The sequence below is a fragment of the Triturus cristatus genome, chromosome 12 (genome assembly GCF_964204655.1).
Source record: "Triturus cristatus chromosome 12, aTriCri1.1, whole genome shotgun sequence".
NCBI classification, from domain to species: domain Eukaryota; kingdom Metazoa; phylum Chordata; class Amphibia; order Caudata; family Salamandridae; genus Triturus; species Triturus cristatus.
In genome coordinates, this window is record NC_140595.1 from 228,885,341 (window position 1) to 228,905,393 (window position 20,053).

The window sequence follows — 20,053 nt, forward strand, 5'->3', positions numbered from 1 at the left end:
GTTCCTCGTCCTGATTCAGGCCATCCGGGAATTTGGTGCCTGCCAGGAGGATGAGACGTGATTCGAGTTTGCGTAAAGAGGCAATACGGTTCCCACCTCTAGCATTGGGTTTGACTGTATCCAATCCAAAAAATTTGGCTTTGGTCCAGTCCGCCCCATGTTCCTTCAAGAAATGTCTTGCCGTGCTGTAAGTTTGGTCGCAATTCGTGATTGCTCGCCAGTGTTCTAGGATACGTTTTTTAATCGGAAAGGTGGTTGATCCGATATACCATAGCTGGCAAGGACATACTATTGCATACACCACGAAGTCAGTATTACATGTAATGAGTTTTGGTATTTTCCAGAGCGTTTTCGTTCTTTTGAGTGTGACTTCTGATACATTATTGCTGTTTTTACAAGCCTTACAATTCCCACATTTCCGGAAACCCTTCATTTGCTGAAGCCAGCTTGTTTCTTTTGTTTGTAAATGGCTATGTACCAGCATGTCTCTGAGAGATGGACTTCTCATGTATGTAATAGATGGGGTGGCCCCTATTTCATTTCTCAAAATTGGGTCCTGTCTAAGGATGTCCCATCTGTTTTTGAGGATACTCCGCATCTGATTGGATTGACTGCAATATTTCGTTATGAATCTTACTGTTTTTTTGGGAGTGTTCTGAGTAATTACAGTCTGCTTGGTTTTGTTGAGAATTTCGTCCCTTGATTGACTATCCACTCTTTTTTCGGCCTGCAGTATCGCTTTTCTGGGGTACCCTCTTTCCTTGAATCTCATTTTCATTTCCTGCTTCGTTTTTTCATGCATTGGGTTGGTACTGCAATTACGCTTAGCTCTTAGAAATTCACTATAAGGGATTCCCCACCTGAAACTCGGTGGATGCGCACTGGCAGCATGCAGGATTGAATTTCCTGCTGTTTTCTTTCTAAAAAGATTAGTGCTAATTCTGCCGTTGTCATTACTGAGTTTCAGATCGAGGAAATCGACACATTCTTGACTGTAGTGTTTAGTGAATTTAAGATTGATATCGTTCTGGTTAAGACAATTGATAAACAGATTGAGTTCCGCCTCTGTTCCTTCCCACACAAAAAAGATGTCATCAATGTATCTGAGCCATTTTGATACACATAGAGTCCAATGTTCAGTTTGTTCGTTCCAGAGCACCTGCTTCTCCCACCAGCCGACCATCAGATTGGCATAGCTGGGAGCGAAGCAGGTGCCCATGGAAGTGCCTTGTAGTTGTTTGTAGAATTCCTTTTCAAACATGAAAACGTTCTCCTTTAGACAGATATTAATCATGTCCAAAAGCATGAGTGTGTGTTCCAGCAGTTCTATTCTACGTTTTTTGAGAAAAAATTTACAGGCTTTCACCCCATCATCATGTCTGATGCTGGTGTATAATGCCTCTACGTCCAGACAAACCATCCAATGATTTGTTCCAAGTTTGACATCCCTGATTTTGAGTAGAAAGTCTGTGGTATCTCTAAGATAGGATGAGAGATCTTTGACAAAGGGAAAAAGGAAGTGATCCACATACGTGCTAGTGTTTTCAAGTAGACTGTTTTTAGATGAGACGATAGGTCTCCCTGGAGGTTCGATCATGTCTTTATGTACCTTCGGAAGAAGGTAAAGTGTCGGGGTTGTGGGGGTATTGTTTGTGAGGAAATTTTTCTCGTCCCATGAAAGTAGGCCTTTATCATGCCAAGTTTGAAGTTTGTCATGATAAGTTCTTTTTAGGTCACTAGTATATTTCCTGTCTACTTTACAATAGCATGTAGGGTTATTCAACTGGCGCAATGCCTCTTTGGTATACATCGATCTTGTCATAATGACAACATTACCTCCCTTGTCGGAGGGTTTGATCACTATTTCCTGATCTTTTTGTAGAGTGTTGACCACCCCCCACTGGTTCTTAGTCAGATTGTTACTCTGTGGATTTCCCTTTTTGAGAAGATCAAGGAAATCTTGTGCCACTAGGTCACTAAAAACATCAATATTATCTTTGGCCAATGTTGGAATGTACTTAGATTTGGCTTTGAATGCTGTACTAGTGGTCTCCGTGGTGTCTAAATCAAGGGTAGTGATAATCTGGGATATCTGCGAACATTCAAGGGGGTCAACAATCCTATCAATGCCCACCGAAGATTCTATTTCCCCCAGGGTGGTTATGGCATGTAATGTAGGTATATCACCAATCGATAAACCCTCATTGTCAGTAGTTGGTACTCTAAATGTTGTTTCGGTCTTTTTGTTAGCATGCATTTTACATAGTTTCAACTTCCTTTCAAATTTATATAAGTCAACACGTGCCTGTGCATAGTCAAAACGCATTTCTGGACAAAAGGATAAGCCTAATTCTAATACATTGATTTCATCTTTGTTAAGTACTTTTTTAGTTAAGTTAATTACCGTCATTTTTGATGTATTGTCCTCCATTATAGTGTTGATGTCTTCTGGCCTCTTGTTCCCATTCCAGTTGTCCTTGAGTTTCCTGCGTCTGATGTTTCTCTTGTGGTTTTGTCTGCGTTTTCTTGCTTTTTTCTTCTCGGTCTCCCACGGTTTGATTGTTCCTTTGCTTTCTGGAGAAGCTGTAACTCCTTGGAAAAAACCTGTTGGTCGGTACTCATTGAGGCGATATATATATAATGTGTGTGTGTGTGTGTGTGTGTGTGTTCATAATGCCTGCTCTTTATGACTATTATTTTCATTTTCTGCTTTGGGTCTCATTCTGGGATGATTCGCCTTACCCGCCGCCACTGACCCTTTGATAACTGCTTACTATGCTGATTAAAGCATGTGAATCAATAAAAGATACAATACTGGAGAAAAAACAAATAACTTACCTGTGCACTGGTTCTCCAGTATTGATATCTTTTATATATTCACATGTGGCTCTCACTCCTCCCCTTTCAGGTTCCCCTTCCTTACCTCTCTTGGTCCTCTAATTGTACTAGTGCTCAAAATGTGAGGTATGGCGGCCTTGCAGGGGATGGAGACTCTTTGGTCTATGCTCTGATTGGCTGGAGTTTAGATGTTTCAAAACAATGATAATAGGTTGCTAAAGGCTATTGATTCCCTATGGCAATTGAATGTTAATACTGCTATTTTACTGTTACTGTGGGACTCCCACCACGACGATGGGGAAGATTCAAGCATGTGAATCTATAAAAGATATCAATACTGGAGAACCACAGTTTACTGGTAAGTAACTTGTTTTTTTATATCAACAGCCAAAAAATACGCCCTGTGTTGTGACATGACTGAAGTGAGTTCTGTTCTTACTACTGCATCTTCTGCAGCTGATGTCGTTTCCACTTATCCACCGTTGGTTGATCCACCTCTTTTGGATGTTTTGAATACTGTTACAGAACCGGAGCCTCCTGTTTTTAAACTAAGTGCTTCTGGGTATTACATGGATTAAGATGATTTTTCCTCAGACAGTTCTTCTGTTTTAAACACTCCTCCAGCATGGATCTTTGTTTTCTTTTTATGTCTTTCCATATCTAGTCCTGCCTTGTTTGTATCACACTTACCTTGGTTTTTCTTTTCCTGTGGATTGGATTTGTGACCGTTTTTTTCCTGTTGATTAATGGCCACTAACTCTCAGAACATTCTGCTATGGAACTGGTCGATGGGATGATAGCCCCCTATTCTTCTTCCCATAAACTGAAAGGAGACTTGTTCCTCGTGAACATTTCAGCTGTTCCAGTAACTGATGGAATTGTTTGTGATAAAGCTCCTTTCAACATATTTGGTCCTACTGGGATCCTGCAAATACCATATGTATCTAAAGTTTCTATGGGTGATGTAATAGTACCTGGTTTACATTCAGAAGACTGGGATGTTGAAACTGTAAATTCTTTGCTCTCGGAGCTGGGATATTATACTGTTTTTGAATCGGAGGACCTGTACCTAAATTCTGCTACTAATGCTGGTATGTTCTGTTATCACTATTATGGCCATCATTTCCTACACAGGGTCAGTATTTAACGTACACTTTTTAATTATATACAGTGGGAACAGTGTCCGACTCCCCCACAAGGGAGCTCCAAAACAAAGACAAATTCACATATTTTTCAGGATATGATACAACAGATCCTACTTCAAATTATTTCAAATTAGTCCCTACCCCACTGAAAAAAATACATGCTTACACAGTCTAAGCTAATTTATGGAGCTTTGTTTGTCACCCAGTTAGCCCATAAAGGCTATGATTATTGCATGGACATCCAGCGAGCTACAGGCGCTGTTAAACACGAACCTTCCACTACATTTTGGCAGAAAAGTTAATCGAATTTTTAACTCGTCTAACACTGCCGGTCTTGCGCATTTCTTTAAGATAATAACTTCGGACCTGGTCAATTCATTCCAAACTATCTTTGGAGTAATACCGACTTTTATTCATTCACTTTTTTCTAGTATGTATGAAGGATTCCCCTGCTGTTATTCTTCATTTGTGGCATTTTAGTCCTATGTTTGCTTCTCCGCAATGGATGTTTCATTTGCAAACCTCCTGGAACTACCACCGATCCAGCAGCGTCGTGAGCGCATGCTTTGATACTATGGAATCTTGCCTCTTCAAAAACTAGACTTGATTGGTCACTAACATTCTGACCTGCCTGGTTTACTTGCGTGCAACCTGTGTTCCGCTGGTGCCCCTTCGAATGGGCACTAGATATTTGCCCGGCTTTGTAGACACCTGCTCCCATGGACATGGAACTGCTGATGAGTCCTTTAGTGACTCATTTTCAAAGTTATCCCTTCGATTTGGGGCTTCTCCACAATGTGAGGTATGAGCCAGCCCTTCCAGAGGAGATGTGTGCATCAGCACATGGATCACTAAATACTGGCTCCACTAACTCATATGCAGGTAATCCGGTAGCTATCTCACCATCAGCTGAGACCTAGGATCATACCTGTTCTCTGTAAATTGTGACTTGGGCTGTCGATCAATCATCTTCTATGAAAACTGACTCCTTTTTGGAGTTACTGGCTTTTGAATTTGTGAGTGACATTATGGATACCTCAGGCACACTATAATTTGGTTCTGTTTTCTAAATTAACTTTTTTTTATTATTATATATTGGTAATCTATCTTATAAACATGCTCTGTAGACATGCTTTGAGTTTGCTTATTTTTTATCTTATTCATAATATTTAGTTACTCGTTGTACAATTACCCTGAGCAAAGGGAGAGTGTTGTGTGATCTCTATATAGCCCTTTGTCGTTTTCCCTATGTTTGCCTAATTATGCACATTGCAAGTCGCTCTTGCTTTGCACACGTTACCAGATATCTTGCTTGTTTTTGTGCCATATTGCATTTTCACACATAGCACATGTTTTTGTATTTTCTTCTTTTCCTGGGATTTCGTTGGAGCAGCCTAGGCATGGTCAAACAACATTGCTCCTTTTTATTCTCTGTGGTCGTACACTAGCACCTAGACATAATAGAGAAACCCAGCTGCTGTTTTTGAACACATATGTTTTGACATATAACCCGGGACATGTTGTTTTGAAAAAATGCAGAGAGGAGACTTTGTGACAGAACAAAGGTCCTGAGACGGGAGGGCTGCTTCAGCTGAGATGTAGAGCAACCACCTAAGTATGCTAAGGTATGGGGTTCGCCACTAAAGGTTCTGTAGTGAGGGTGGGTTTAGGCAAATCTGTCAGCTAATAGGACATAGCTGTTCCTTGTATATGGTCTGCTAATCATGCTAATGACATTACTGACCTGTATTTGTTTTCTAATTGTGGTGCAGTTATTGCATATTAGAGCACAATACTACAAATAAATATTGTAAGCTTCCTTTGTGTCTCTTTTCTATTTGTGGTGGACAAGTACAAGTGTGAGAACTAAACGGGATAACCTGGTATCACGATCCGTGGGAGGGTCGAGAGTGCTGTGTTCTGGGGTGCCAACTCACTTGGCTCTCTTGAAAAATTAGGAGGGCATGTGAGGCACTATAAACTAGTCGGATTCAGGCCCATAGGTACTGATGTGGTATGGTGACTCAGTCCCTACATGCTGATGTTCTATGGTCCCAAGCATAGTTCTGTTCCTGAGCAGGATCCCTGCAACACAACTTCTCCAGTGCTTAGATGCAACAGTGCAAAAAGTTATATCTTTCATTGTATGTGTGTACCTTCTTCACATTGAATGACAACTTTTGGTTCCATGCCAATGCAAAATGAATGTGAGCATCCATGAAATGATTTGGGCTGATACAAAATATATTTGACCATCCAAGAAGCCAATATCTGAAGGAGGCTCTACCAAAAGTCTGGTGGCTAAAGGTTGTGATTCAAACGCCTTTCTGTTTGTTACATATAGTGTGATTTGTTTTCATGTGCTTTGCCAGATAGCTAAAGTAGTCTGAGGCCAGACCTAAAATTGGAGTTATTCCCAAAATCACTCCAGCTACAAGTGCACTATTTGAGTTCTTTCATGTTGGCATTTAAAGGTGCATCTTTCTTGGTTCTGTCAGTGTTGGAAGGGAAATATACACACCTTAGTAACCCTGGTGTGTCATGTAGAGGATCAAACAAGTACCAAGGGTTATGCATATTGCCATTGACAACCACACATAGAAATAACATACTTTTTTAAATTAATTTTTGTTTAAATGTGTAAGAATAGATTGGTAAAATATTTTGAGCTTGTAAACTAATGTTTAGGCAGCTGATTTGTTTCTCATAAATATTTGATTTCTGTATGAGAGACCCCTATTGATTTCTTATTACAGAATTCGGAGATACTGCTCAACCAGAAAAAAGTTCACTGGATTAGGTGGGGGCTGACTCTACAAATTAACGGAGATGGGCAAATGTTCAGACATGTACTGAACTTTCTCAGACTTGGAAAGTTAATACTACCAAATGAGTTTAAGTAAGTAGAATTAATTACATGCATGTTTTATGAGGAATAAAACTACTATTGCAATCTTGTAAACCAATCACCGTGTTGTCCATTTAGACAATATATGCAGAAAGCATAGTCAATCATTCTTTAAGGCATCAACTAGTTTTAGTGGGCAACTAGTTGTGGCATGTAAGTGTTTAATTGGCTTGGATAAAATCATTTTTCTCGAAACTAGATGCATATCCCAGTTTGGCTTGACCTCTGTTCAAAGGTCCACAGTTCTGTCTCTTTCACAGGTGGTGATGATAGCAAATGAAAGGTAAACTGATTAAAGAGACGTTGCCATCCTTGGGACCTTAAGAATTGGGTTATAATCCAAATCTGAACAATTGGTCATTGTTAGAAATGGGGGGCTCTAGTAGGCAGAGGTATTTACCTTGGTCTAAGTAGGGACCCTTCTTCCTAGTCAGGGTAACGAGGATACACTTTTAAAATAACCACTGCTCACCCCCTTGGTAGCTTGGCACGAGCAGACAGGCTTATCTCAGAGGCAGTGTGTAAAGCATTTCTAAACACATACAGTAATACAGTGAAAACACTACAAATGGACACCACACCAGTTTAGACAAGCATTGGCATAGCCAGTAGGTCTCGCCTTTGGGACCTTATAAGTGTTTAGCCATGCAACAGTTGCATAACTAAATGCTTATAAGGTCCCAAAAGCGAGACCTATTGGTTATGCAAAGCGGCCGCGAAAGTGAAAGTAATCTCGGTAAAGCACGGTGCGCGCGCCCGCTCACATGCACTGTAGCTCTAGGCTGGCCTGGTAGCACTTTTTGGAGCCCTCTCAATAAGTCTCGCCAGACCAGCGCATGCGCTGGGTCAGGCGAGACCTAAAAAATTAGTAATCTTTATCGAAACCAAACAAAACCAAATCAACAAAAATCCACTATACAGTAATACAAATATGACTTTCAAATGGTAGAAATAGTTCAGTTCAAAGCAAATTGCAGATGCAACACTTTTCACGCGATGTACCTTGGATGCCTTGCGCACACAAACAAAAAGGGTCGCAGGGAAGGTGATGCGTCGGTTCATTACACTCAGGGAAGGTGATGCATCTGTTCCTTGCTCCGGGGGAGGTGATGCATCGGTTCCTTAGTGTTGCGCAGGGGAGGTGATGTGTCGGTTCCTTACCGGAGAGGAGGTGATGCGTTGGTTTCGTACTGCGTGGGGGGATGATGCATCGGTTCCTTACTGCATCCCCCAACGATGCGACAGACCTGGTGCCTCGAAGCGACGATCCGGGATGATGCATGGGTTCTTACAGCTGCACAGCAGGGCTTGCGACAGAATTGGTGAGGTGATCTCAGACTTCGGTGACCGGTGCACCCAATGCAACGTGCTGCGATTTTTTGAGCTGCGGCCAGTCACTGCATCAGTTTCTTCGCCGATGCGTCGGAAACAGTCATGGATACGTCACACTACTCGTTGTTGCGTTACTTTTCCAGCTCCCAACAGCCAGGACAACCTCCAGAGTCCCAGAACAGCTACAAGCACCTCTTGTCAGGTCAGAAATCCTAGCAAGGAAGTTCAAGGGAGCTGGGGAGGGAGTCTTTGTGTCCCTGAGACCTCAGAACAGGAGGCAAGCTCTTCTTCAAGTCCTTGGAGATCTTCCTTAAGCAGGGGACACAGTAAACAGCAAAGTCTTTTTCCCTTTCCTTGGCAGAAAGTAGCCACTGCAGGCCAACCCCAGACAGCAAACAGCACAGGGGCAGTATTCCCTCTCAGTTTCTCCAGCTCTTTTCCCTGGCAAAGGTTCCTCTTGATTCCCAGAAGTGATCTTTGAAGTCTTTTCGATCCTTGAGACTTTCAACAGGAGGCAAGATCTACTTCAAGCCCTTACAGAACACTCTAAAAGCAGGATGATAAAAGCACATGCCAGTCCTTTCCCTGCCCAAGACAGAAGCAACCACTGCAGGCCAACCCCAACAGCACACAGCACAGGGGCAGTACTCCTCCTCCAGCTTTCGCTGCTCTTCTTCTTGGCAGGTTCCTTAATTCAGCAATAATCTAAAGCTCCGGGGTCTGGGCCCCAATATGTATACAACAATTCTCTTTGTTCTCTGGTGGAAGAGAAGCCCTGTTCTCAGTCAAAACCAGTTCTGTCCTCTCTGGTGCAGCTTCCCAGCAGGAGGTGAAGACAGCATTGTGTACGGCAGACCAGGCCTATTCAGATGCAAGGACATCTCCTCCCCCTAGTCTAAATGCAGCCCAGGTCTATTCAGCCCAGCCCTGACTCATTCAGGAAAGGCAGGACACATATCAACACCCCCTCCCCCGTGGCCATCTGAGAGAATGCACATCCCCAGACCCTGTTATTCAAAAGCCAGACAGTCAATCCACAAACCACCAGAGGCACACAGGATGGCTAAGCAAGAAAATACCCACTTTCTTAAAGTGGTATTTTCAAACACTCAATATAAAAATCATATTTACTAAAAGATGCATTTTATATTCTGAGTTCAGGCATACCAACCTCCATCTTGTGCCCATGGGAAGTTATATTTATAAGATGTTAGAAATAAACTTCCATTATATCCTATAGGACAGATAGCCTTTCAGTAGTAAAAAACAAAATTGGCAGTATTTCACTATCAAAGCATGCCACACACATGAGGGCATGTCCTCGGTGCTCGCATAAGCATTCCAAAGAGGATGTCCCATTAAAAATATCAAAATCAGAGCCAACAACACATTCTCCAAGATTGTTGTTACAGTTTAAAAAGCCTATCTTGTTGCTGTCAGCAGAGAAATCCACTCTAAAGAGAAAACCACTGCCCAAACCATTGACGGCATCGTCGAAGGTGATGGTACCATTGTCATCAGTCACAGCACCTACGATGTCACCTATGGGGCAGTTGTTGAAGAGCAAATCATCAACGACTACATCAATGGCGAAAGAGGTAACGCTGTTGACAGCAAAGACACCAATAATGTCATCAAGGTCATCGTTGACACCATCGTCCACAATACCATCAATGTAAGAATCATTTCATTCTCCTTTAGTTTTACTAATGCCTGAACACACTCCGAGTAAAGTTTACTCTTCCACCAACTCATTTGTTAGATGTGGAACTATATATCAAATATCAAAAGGAGAGTAAGGAATATTGTGAGGAAGATTATTATTACTCAGGAGCACAATTTATGGATAAGTCTACTTCATATATGCATCATGAGCCAAAGGAGGAGGTACAAGTACTAAGAGCTTTGGTTAATGACTTGCATGTTGCAGGACAATTATAATAGATTTCCAGAGCCCTCTCGGGCTGCATCACCAGCACAAACAATTCCCTCTCCTCAAATTCAACCTCCTACTCCTCGTAATTTACCAGCAGTGCATACACCAATAAGAACGCCGGCTTCAAGCATTTTGGTTCTGCCTGCAGATGATGTGGTGTCCTCAGATGAAGAGAGAAGAAGGCGAAGTACCACACGACAACAGTGCAGCTAATGAATGGGACGGTTACCTGCTACTGGCTACTTCACTGCCAGTTCCTCATCTGGTGGATTCCCCTCCAGATGATATTGGGGGAATCCATTCTCTGATGGAGCAAGCAGCAAAACTATTTGAGGTGCCAATGCCAGTGAAACAGACAGATTGCTTTGTTTATTATTTTAAAGAGCCTGCTATAAAACCCATTAGAGCTATCCTGATTGTGAACTGTATCTGGGAGGAAGGTGTGAAAATTATGAAGAATCCAGTGAGTGCTGTCCTGCCCAGGTTGGATAAATAATAGAAGACACCAGAAAATTAACAAGTCTGTTTGATGGGACATGCTAAACAAGATACTATCATAACGCAAACAGCTTAGCGTTGTTCCAAGAACTTCTCTACGCCTATGTCAATGCCACTGGATAGAGAGGGCCGATGTTTTGATAACATAGGAAAAAGATTTTCCTCAATGTCCGCTATAACTGTATGAGTGGCCAATTCTCTGTCGATTCTTGCCGGATACGACCGGCAGATGTTGTCTAATATATCTTCTTATATAGATAGTATACCAGAGGATGTAAGGATAGAGGTAAGAAGATTCCACAAGAAGACAAACAAGCCTCTTCAGGAATTATTGATTGTGCAATGGATATCGCCTCCACAGGCTTCCAGCAATTGGCAAATGCTGCTGTTCTCTGCACGACTTTCTTCAGACCTGAAGTCCAGACTAAAATTCTAGACATGCCTTTTGATCGAGGGGTATTATTTGGAAGACACATTGATGAGGTGCTACAATCCATAAAAATAGACACAGGCACTGCAAAATCGCAGTTTTTTAAATGGAGTTTTATATAGCGCCAACTTGACCCAAAGGTATCGGGTATCAGAGCGCTTTACATAGCACCAGTTGCATTACATGAGGACACATTCATTTTTGTTAGGCACGGGGAGATTACGTGGTTTGCCCAGAATCACAGGATGTTCAGAGTCATTGCCGAGACTCGAACCCGGTTCCCCAGATTCGAGGTCAACCGCTCTAGCCGTTGGGCCAACTCCTCTCCTTTGCTTAAATATGAGGTTTGCTTAAATATGGGTTTGCTTAAATATGATTCAAATGCCTTTTTGTGGGCAAGAGGCAAGGATATGTTCTCCTAAAGAGAAGGATACAACCTTATTGATTACAACAGTACCAGCCCTTTCAGCAACTATACAGACTGCAATACCCTCAACAACAGTACAGACAACCACTATCAGAAACTTATAGCAAGCAAACTGCAAGGAGAAAAAAAGCTTCCCAGGGAAGAGACACAAGTACGAAACAATGACAGAATGAACTTGCATGCTATTCACAAGTGTATACCAGATGCCAATGGAGGCCAAATAACAAACTATCTGCTCTTTGGAGGTTAATCATAAGGGACAATTGGAATTTAGATCTAGTTACCCATGGCATATATTGGAATTTACAAAGAGACTACCTCATATACCTCCGACAGGTTCATTCCTTCTCCATCTTGCGCAGCTACAAAGGAAAATATTTACCATGCTCAACAAGGGTGCAATAGAAAGAGTACCATGCAATCAGAGGGGAAAGGAGTTTTATTCCCGCTTTTTCTGGATCAAGAAAAAGAATGGAGGTCCATTTTAGACCTGTGGAGGCTAAACAAATATGTAAGAAAACAATAATTTCATATGGTTACTATCCAAGACATCCTTCAGCTCCTGAAGCACAGAGACTATGCGACAAGCCTTAACTTTCAGGGTGTTCATTTTCACATTGCCATTCTTCCAAAACAGCAACAGTTCTTAATATTTAGAGTAGCCAGCATTCATTATCAGTTCAAAGTCCTCCAATTTGGACCCAGATCCGCGAGGTTGCATTTTTACGAAACAGTGTGGCAGCTTCCCTAAGGCAGAAAGATTATCAAATATTACCATACCTGGATGATTTGTTGATATAAGCCCCTACATGCCAGGAACCTAACAAAGGGACAATGACCTGTCTAACTCCATTCAGGAACCTCGGCTTAGCTCGAAACCGACAAAAATCATCACTTCATCCATCAAAGACCATAATGGTTTTTATGGTCTATTTTATACACCATTCAGGACAAAGCATATCTCACAGAAGACAGACAAACCAGGCTAAGGCTAGTAGCGGAAAGGTTGTTTCTGTTCACCTGTTCAAGTTCCTTCTAGGCATGATGCCATTAAGCATTCCTCTAGACCTATTTTTCTGGCTCCAAATGAGGTCTCTCCAAGAGGAATTGGACAAAAAATGGCTTAAAACTCATGTCTCTTTTGAGGGCATCATCCAAATCACTCCAACCACGAAGGAGTCTCTTCCTTGCTGGACTCAAAATGACCACATTTCCATAGGATTGATCTTCCTGCCTCAAACAGTCGATTTTGTAGTGATGACCGATGCCTCCCTAGAAGGATGGGGTACACACCTTCAGGATTTACAAATCGGTGGGAAATGGTGTCCACAATACAAAAATCTTCACATAAATCTTTTGGAGACAAGACAGTTGCATTGAGTCTGTAGGCCTTCCTCCCCAGAATCAAGAGGGTATCAGTTCTAATACGCATGGACAATACCACCACTATGCATTACATCTACAAGCAAGGAAGCACAAGACCTCCATCGAGATCTCAAGAAACTCAGAAAATTTAAGAAGTGGGCATTAAAACATCAGGTACAATTGAAAGAAGAGCACCACCCTGAGATAAAGAATGTTAAAGCTGAGACTTCAACCAAGACACCCTGGACTATGTCTTCCAGCTTTGGCGCAAACCAACTAATTGGAATTGAAAATACCAGTTTTAAGGAAGTTGGGATGCACAACCGGATTCGTAGGGGAAAACATTTTCGATTAGATGGTAAGGGATCTTCGCTTACTCTTGTCCCTGATCCCATTAAGCATGCAGATTCTCAATAAAATGAAGCAAGAACCTGGCAGGATAATTTTGATCGACCCGAAATGGCCCAGGCAGTTTTTGGTTCGCCAAACTGATCCCACTCTTGGAGATATATTGTATTTGCCTGAAGCCATTTCCAATGTTATCGTAAATGAACCACAGCCAGATGCTTCATCCGGATCCAGCGTCTTTGCACTTATAAGCATAACTCCTGAACACAGTGAATTTGCAACACTAAATATGCCGCAAGAGTGTAAAGAAATTCTTGCTAGAGTCAGAGCTGATTCTACGAACAAGACTTATAAGCTCAAATGTAAACATGTTTGTTTGTGGTGCCAGAAATCACATATTCACCCTCTTTCAGGTCCACCAGAACCTCTTCTGCCATATTGGCTACATCTAGCCAGAGCGAGCCTGGTTTATACTTCAATGAAAGTGTCCTTAGCAGCTATATCCAGATTCAGGAAATCTTCTTGTTCATCTTCTTTGTTGCCAAATATACTCATCAAAGAGATTCTTAAAGGGCTTTTTGGAGTCTTTCCTCTAATAAAGCAACCTCCTCCATCTTGGCAGCTTAATTTAATACTGGATTCTATTATAAACCAGCAACTGGTGGGCCATTTGGAGAGGCATGATCTCCTGGACCCCTCTCAATCTGGCTTCAAGGCAGCACACAGCATATAAACGGCACTGGTTGAGGTTACGGATAATATCAGATTGACCCTAGATAAACACCAATCGGCCATTCTTGTCCTGCTCGACCTGTCTGCTGCCTTTGACACCATCTCCCATAAAATCCTTGAACAAAGGTTGTGGGAGGTTGGTGTCAGGGGAAGTGCCCTGAAATGGTTCAGCAGCTACCTGTCTGAACGCACCACCACTGTCCAGATGGGAAATTTTGTTTCCTGTGCGAGACCAGTAAAAATGGGAGTTCCACAAGGCTCCATCCTGAGCCCCACGCTTTTTAACCTATATATGACCCCTTTGGCTGGGGTGATCAGATCGCACGGTTTCAATGTCATATCCTACGTTGATGACACGCAGATTCTGATCACCCTAGGTCCCGACCTAAGCGATACTAAAAAGCGTTTTAAAGACTGTCTTATAAATGTTGAAAAATGGATGAGTCTCAATCATCTCCAGCTAAACGGGGCCAAATCGGAGATTATGCTCTTTGGTAAAGCCAGAAACCATTGGTCTCATTACTGGTGGCCTCCTGGACTTGGACTCTGTCCTGCTCCAAAAAACACAGTCCGCAATTTGGGTTTTCACTTGGATGACTGTCTATCCATGCGTAGCCATGTTAAACACGTTATCGGCACCTGTTTTGGTGTCATGCACAGTCTTAGAAAGGTCTTTCGATGGCTCCCTATGGAGGCACGTAAACCTTTGACACAAGGTCTGATAACAGACAGAATGGACTATGGAAACGCACTACTGTTGTCAATAAATGAAGATCTTATCGGCAAACTCCAGGTTTTACAGAACACAGCTGCAAGACTGGTTCTCAACCGTCCATACAGATCACCTTCCGCAGCATGCCTTAATACTCTCCACTGGCTCCCGATTAAAAAGCGAGTCCGCTTTAAAGTGCTGTGTCTTACGCATAAGTCTATGCATGGAATCGGTCCAAAATATTGGCGTAAGAAGCTGCAGTGGTATCACCCGTCCAGAACGCTACATTCCAGTGATGCGGCATTGTTAACTCCTCTGAGAATAAACACAGTCAGACAAGGAGGCCGTTCGTTTTCCTTTCTGGCACCATCGCTCTGGAACAAAATGCCTTTTCATCTCCGTAGCATTCGAGAACACGGTAAATTCCGTAAGGAGCTGAAAACCTGTCTCTATGTCAATTAGCCAGATGGGTCCACTCGAGTAACCTGCAAGCGCCATGAGACTCATGCTGAGTGATATGTGCGCAATACAAATTCACTTGACTTGACTTAATTTGATCCTTTCGCAGTTGATGAAGGCTCCATTAAAGCCCTTCACATAACTGATCTAAAACTTCTCATGGGAAGTGGTACTACTACCAGCCATAAAATCTGCAAGGAGAATGAGTGAAATTCAATTCTTCACAGTTTATAATTCAAAGAGGACAGAGTGATATTATGAACCAACCCCTAGTACATTCCAGAGGTGGAGACAGACTTTCATCTTAATGGGCCTATCGTACTCAAAACCTTCTTTCCAAATCCGTAAATCGCAGCAAACAAATGCTACACTCATTAGATGTAAAGAATGTCTAAAATTCAAACTAAAATGGCCGATCGGCACTATAAATGAGAGCTCTGCTAGCTGACCTGACTGATCCTTCATCATACTGTGCTGCCCCCGGTTGATTGGAGCAGATATGATGTGCTACGCACTCAGAAAAAACGCCTGAGCCTGCTGGTGCCCCGGGAGAGTTCTTAGTGCCAATATCGGCAACACACCCAACCCGCAAACACAGCAATACCATAATAAAGAACACACAAGAAACATTGGTCGTTGGAGAAAACATTGCTGCAGGTTTATTTTGCGTAAGAAATATGCCAACATGGTGGGCCAACTTACGGGCGATCCAAGGACAGGCAGCCCCTATGCTGCTCTGCACACCTGAAGAGCCAAATTGCACCGTGGCCTAACCATTCGGTGCTAAGCATTTTGGGGAATAACCCCATACATCCTGTGCACCACCAGTCTACCCATTTACTCACGCCCCATGAGGGGGCGGAGCGTATTCAGGCAGGCCCCGGTTGCTCAGGTTTACAACCGCCCGAAGGACTAACGGGGTGCCGTTGTTCCTCCAGGGACCTGCCGTAAAGACTTCCTGGGGTTGTTTGGCATTTGCACCCTTCTTCTGCTCCTGAAGAGGGTACCCCTATGTATCTTTCAGCCTCTGGATCACCCTGTAACTCTTCCTGCAAAACAAAATAACGAGTTAACAGCCTTTTTACCCTACTCACCCTTCCAGCCAGCACGCCGGGTAAGTGGTAGGGAGGTAGATGGCGTGATGCCTCGGCACGAAAAGGATCGCCAGCTGGGCGTGGGAGGTAGATATACCTGGCCACCCACCCACTGTCATGCCGGAAATGATGCCGGTAGGGCCTGACCCCTGGGGGGTCCAAACACTATCCCTGTCGGGTTTGAGCTCTCGTGTGGCACTAAGGTGGCCATCCTCCTATGGGGGTCACCTGCGTGGTCCGCGGGCAGCCTCAGATTCGAAGCACAGTGCCTGGAATCGGGGCACGGCCTGGTTCAGAAGTGGGTCCGGGCTTCTGTGGTTGCCACGAAAAAGTCATGCTGAAGGCCCTGCTGCTACGGGCAGCATCGGGGACCTGTTGGCAGTGTTGGGCCCAGCTGGGAGAGTACGGATTGTGTCCTGGAGCCTAAGAAGGACTGGAGGGACATCATGGGTGGTTCCCCTTTGCCACCTGTTCATGGTTGCACAGCACTGGACATGCCCAGAGATAGGATTGCTGGTGCTGCACAACCCAAGACAGTGTGCGCTGAGCTGGGCGGACTGCCAGTGCTCCTGGAGGGTGCCACGAGGTCTGGTCGTGCTCCGGGGACGGCGGAGAGGAAAAACCAACCTTGCCTGGATCTGACTGCGAGGTGGCAAAAAAGGTACAGGGATAAACCGGGTACAATCTCCCCCCCCACCCCACCCCCCCCGGTAGCAGCATCAATTTTCAGAGCAACATGTAGGGGAGCCCCTGTGGCAAAACAACAAGCTATTGATGAGCAAGGTGGATAGTGGAGGATGTACGCTGTGGTAAGCTTGAGTAACTCGGGCCATGGGAGGTCTTCCTAGACTTGGGAGTAGTCAGTAGGGATGTGGGAAGAACCTAGCCTCTGCTTTGAGCGGGTGTTTTCTGGCTAGAAGCGGAGGTCACGTAACTGCCTACTATTTGAGTGTCTGTTAGTTTGACGATCCCTATTGGTCTGCTTTGTAGCTAACATACAAGTGTTTGAAATTCCCTATGTTTAGAGGTAATATGGGAAAGGACCGGTTTTGCAGTTTATGGGGTGTTTACCTGGTAGGAGGGATCGGGAGTGAGGTGGACACAAGCACACATGAGGGAACCCACCTGAGGGAGTGAAGGAGGACAATGAGACCATATTTGTACTGACTGAACCCCCCTCTCAACTATTCACAAAGGAAAGGTGAGATGGGAAATGCACAGACTGCCTCAAGACTAATGACAGACCTGATATTTTACGCATAGCGACCTGGACTGTCAGGGGCCTTAATGTAGACACAAAATGTTACGGGGTACGTGTCCCCCAAGACAAAACATGAAGCCAGGGATGAACTCTGCATTGGCTGAAAGGATGAACTGATTGAGATGTTGTTAAAAATGGGGGTCTCTATTTGACAAGGGCTTGCACCTTTGTCCAAATAGGGACCCTTCTTCCTAGTCAGGATAAGGGAGTTACACTCCTAAAATAACCCCTGCTCACCCCCTTGGTAGCTTGGCACGAGCAGTCAGGCTTATCTTAGAGGCAGTGTGTAAAGCATTTGCACAGAACCAACGGTAATACAGTGTAAGCACTACAAAAGTACACCACACCAGTTTAGAAAAATATCCAATATTTTTTATATACTTAAGACGAGACCAAATATGAGTAAAAATCCACAATACAGTACTTTAAAAATAGATAGTTTGCAAGATGTCTTTAAATTGCAAAAATACGTTGAAAACACAGTTTGTACGAGTCGGTAGCTCGGTCCGAGCCTACTGAGATGCTGAAAACAACAGTCTCTCGCAGTTCCAGCTGACCACGTCGGTACTGGCCAGCAACAGCGTGAACAGACTCGGTAGCAGTAATAATAATCTACATTACCTTTCCTATTGAGGCTTACAGGGAGGTGCGAGCCGGTCGTGGTGTCCGTTGTGAGAAGTTGGCCTGATATATGATGTCACTAGTTCTAGTGTACACCTTGTATCAGTCCAAACAACCCTTATGGTGATTGGTTGTAAAGTCAACCTTTTAGACCAGCTAGCCTAGTGGTAGCATGGACAAGAGCAGTCTTATGCTAAACTCTGTATGGCATGTGAAGCCAGCTGTTCTACCATTTGCAATCCCTTGAATACCAAATGAAAGGACACCACAACAGATATATGTAAAAATAGAATGTATTTATTCTAGTCAAAAATACCCTCAGCACTCTTTATGAGATTCGAGGTAAGTACAACACAGTCTTATTTAAGCATACATAAGTCACACAGGTAAGTAATACAGTTAGGCCCTAGGGGCCACGCAAACCATATACTAAGTAAGTGGTATAAGGACCACTGTCACGAACACAGGTTAGGCCTAGGCCTAGGGAATCGCTGGGGCTACACTATACTACCAGTTACTAGGCAGTGGGAGGCCCACGGGATTCAGGTGCAGAGTGGAAACACTCACGCGTAATGCGTTAAAGTCGATAGAAATAGTAATGTTTAGAAATAAAGAGTTTTAGCACACTTCGGAAGGAGCTAGGAGTTAGAGACTTGGAAACTAGACCCTAGGATAGTCAATACCCTTGTGAGCACCGGAGTACTCAGTTTACCTAGCCCACGGGCTGCGGGTGCATAGGTGTGAACTTGCGTCGGGTTTCGTCGTCGACTCCTATGGATGCCTGAAGAAAAGATGCTGACAGGCAGTCAGTGAAGAGTGTCCGGTGGATCCCAAGATTGGAATCAAGAAGGAGGGTACCTGCAAGCAGAGAGGACAGAGTCTAGGTCACCAGTCAGGAGCCGGGAAGGAACCAGGAAGGAACCAGGCGATGTCGTGAAGATGCAGGTGAAGAGGTGAAGCTTGTCGCAGCAGCCACGGGTACCAGGAGGCGTCGAGGATGACCAGAACCAGGAGGCGAGCTGGGCTCTTGCTGTCGGCGGCATCGATGTCGAATTCGGACCCAACAAGCCTTGGCAAGCGCAACCCACGCAGGATAAAGGATTCGCTTCTGTTGCAGACCAGGAAGGCCTGAGGTGCTTCTCTTTCACAGGGAAGCAAGGGCCAGTCTGGAGGAGCCAAACCAGTGGTGGAAAGTTAAGGGTTCGTCGTAACAAAGGCTACTAGCCAACGGGCAAGCAAACGGACAGATGCGTCGAGCAGGAAAATGCAGAAGGGCCCCACGCAGAACTAGTGGAGTGTGGAGGGCTGATCTTTGGTGCAGATGGTGCTCGGGGTTGGGGCTTCTCAATCCCCAGAGCACAACTTCGAGGATGCCTCAGAAGCTGCGCTGGAAGCAAGTAGCCAATTTTCCCAGGTAGCCGGTCCCACGTCTCTCGTCGCCTCCACGGATCTCAGCTTTGCTGTGGATGTGGATCAGGATCGGAGAAGTCTGGAAGTCAAGGCGCTGGTCAGGCTCTGCAGTCGGTTCCTCGTAGAATTTAGGCAAAGCAAACGGCAGGTCCCTTGATGGTGCCTGTTTGCACAGGGTGGCCACTCCTTGGCCACAAGGGAGATTCTTCAGTCTTCTTCCGTAGTCGAATGTCGAAGGTCCAGAGTTTCTGTTCAAGTTTCAGTTTTCAGGATAATCCAAAGTCCTAGGGACTCAGCTCCCACGCTTATACTAATCTGGGGGCTGGGTTACCTGCTAGGTCCCTCCTATGGGTGGGACCAGGGAGGGGGGTGGTTACACCCCCTTCCCTTTGTCCAGTTTCGCGCCAGGACTGGGGCTGGAGTGCACCAGCACCGGTTTGAACCGGACTATGCATGGGACACCTTGTGTGCCCCAGACAGTGTCTTGTTTCTTTCATCCCTCCCTGCCCCAATACACTAAGTCCTGTCTAGGGTGGT

The 20,053-nt window shown here is 44.3% G+C and overlaps 1 protein-coding gene across 1 annotated transcript in view; it reads left to right on the forward strand.

Moving 5' to 3' along the window:
• Positions 1-20,053, forward strand: part of KCTD19 (potassium channel tetramerization domain containing 19) — a 1,216,368-nt gene that overhangs the window by 789,006 nt on the left and 407,309 nt on the right. Inside the window, exon 9 of the mRNA XM_085637050.1 lies at positions 6,740-6,882. Coding sequence (XP_085493176.1) covers positions 6,740-6,882 — 143 coding nt within the window. The remainder of the gene's footprint in view (positions 1-6,739; positions 6,883-20,053) is intronic.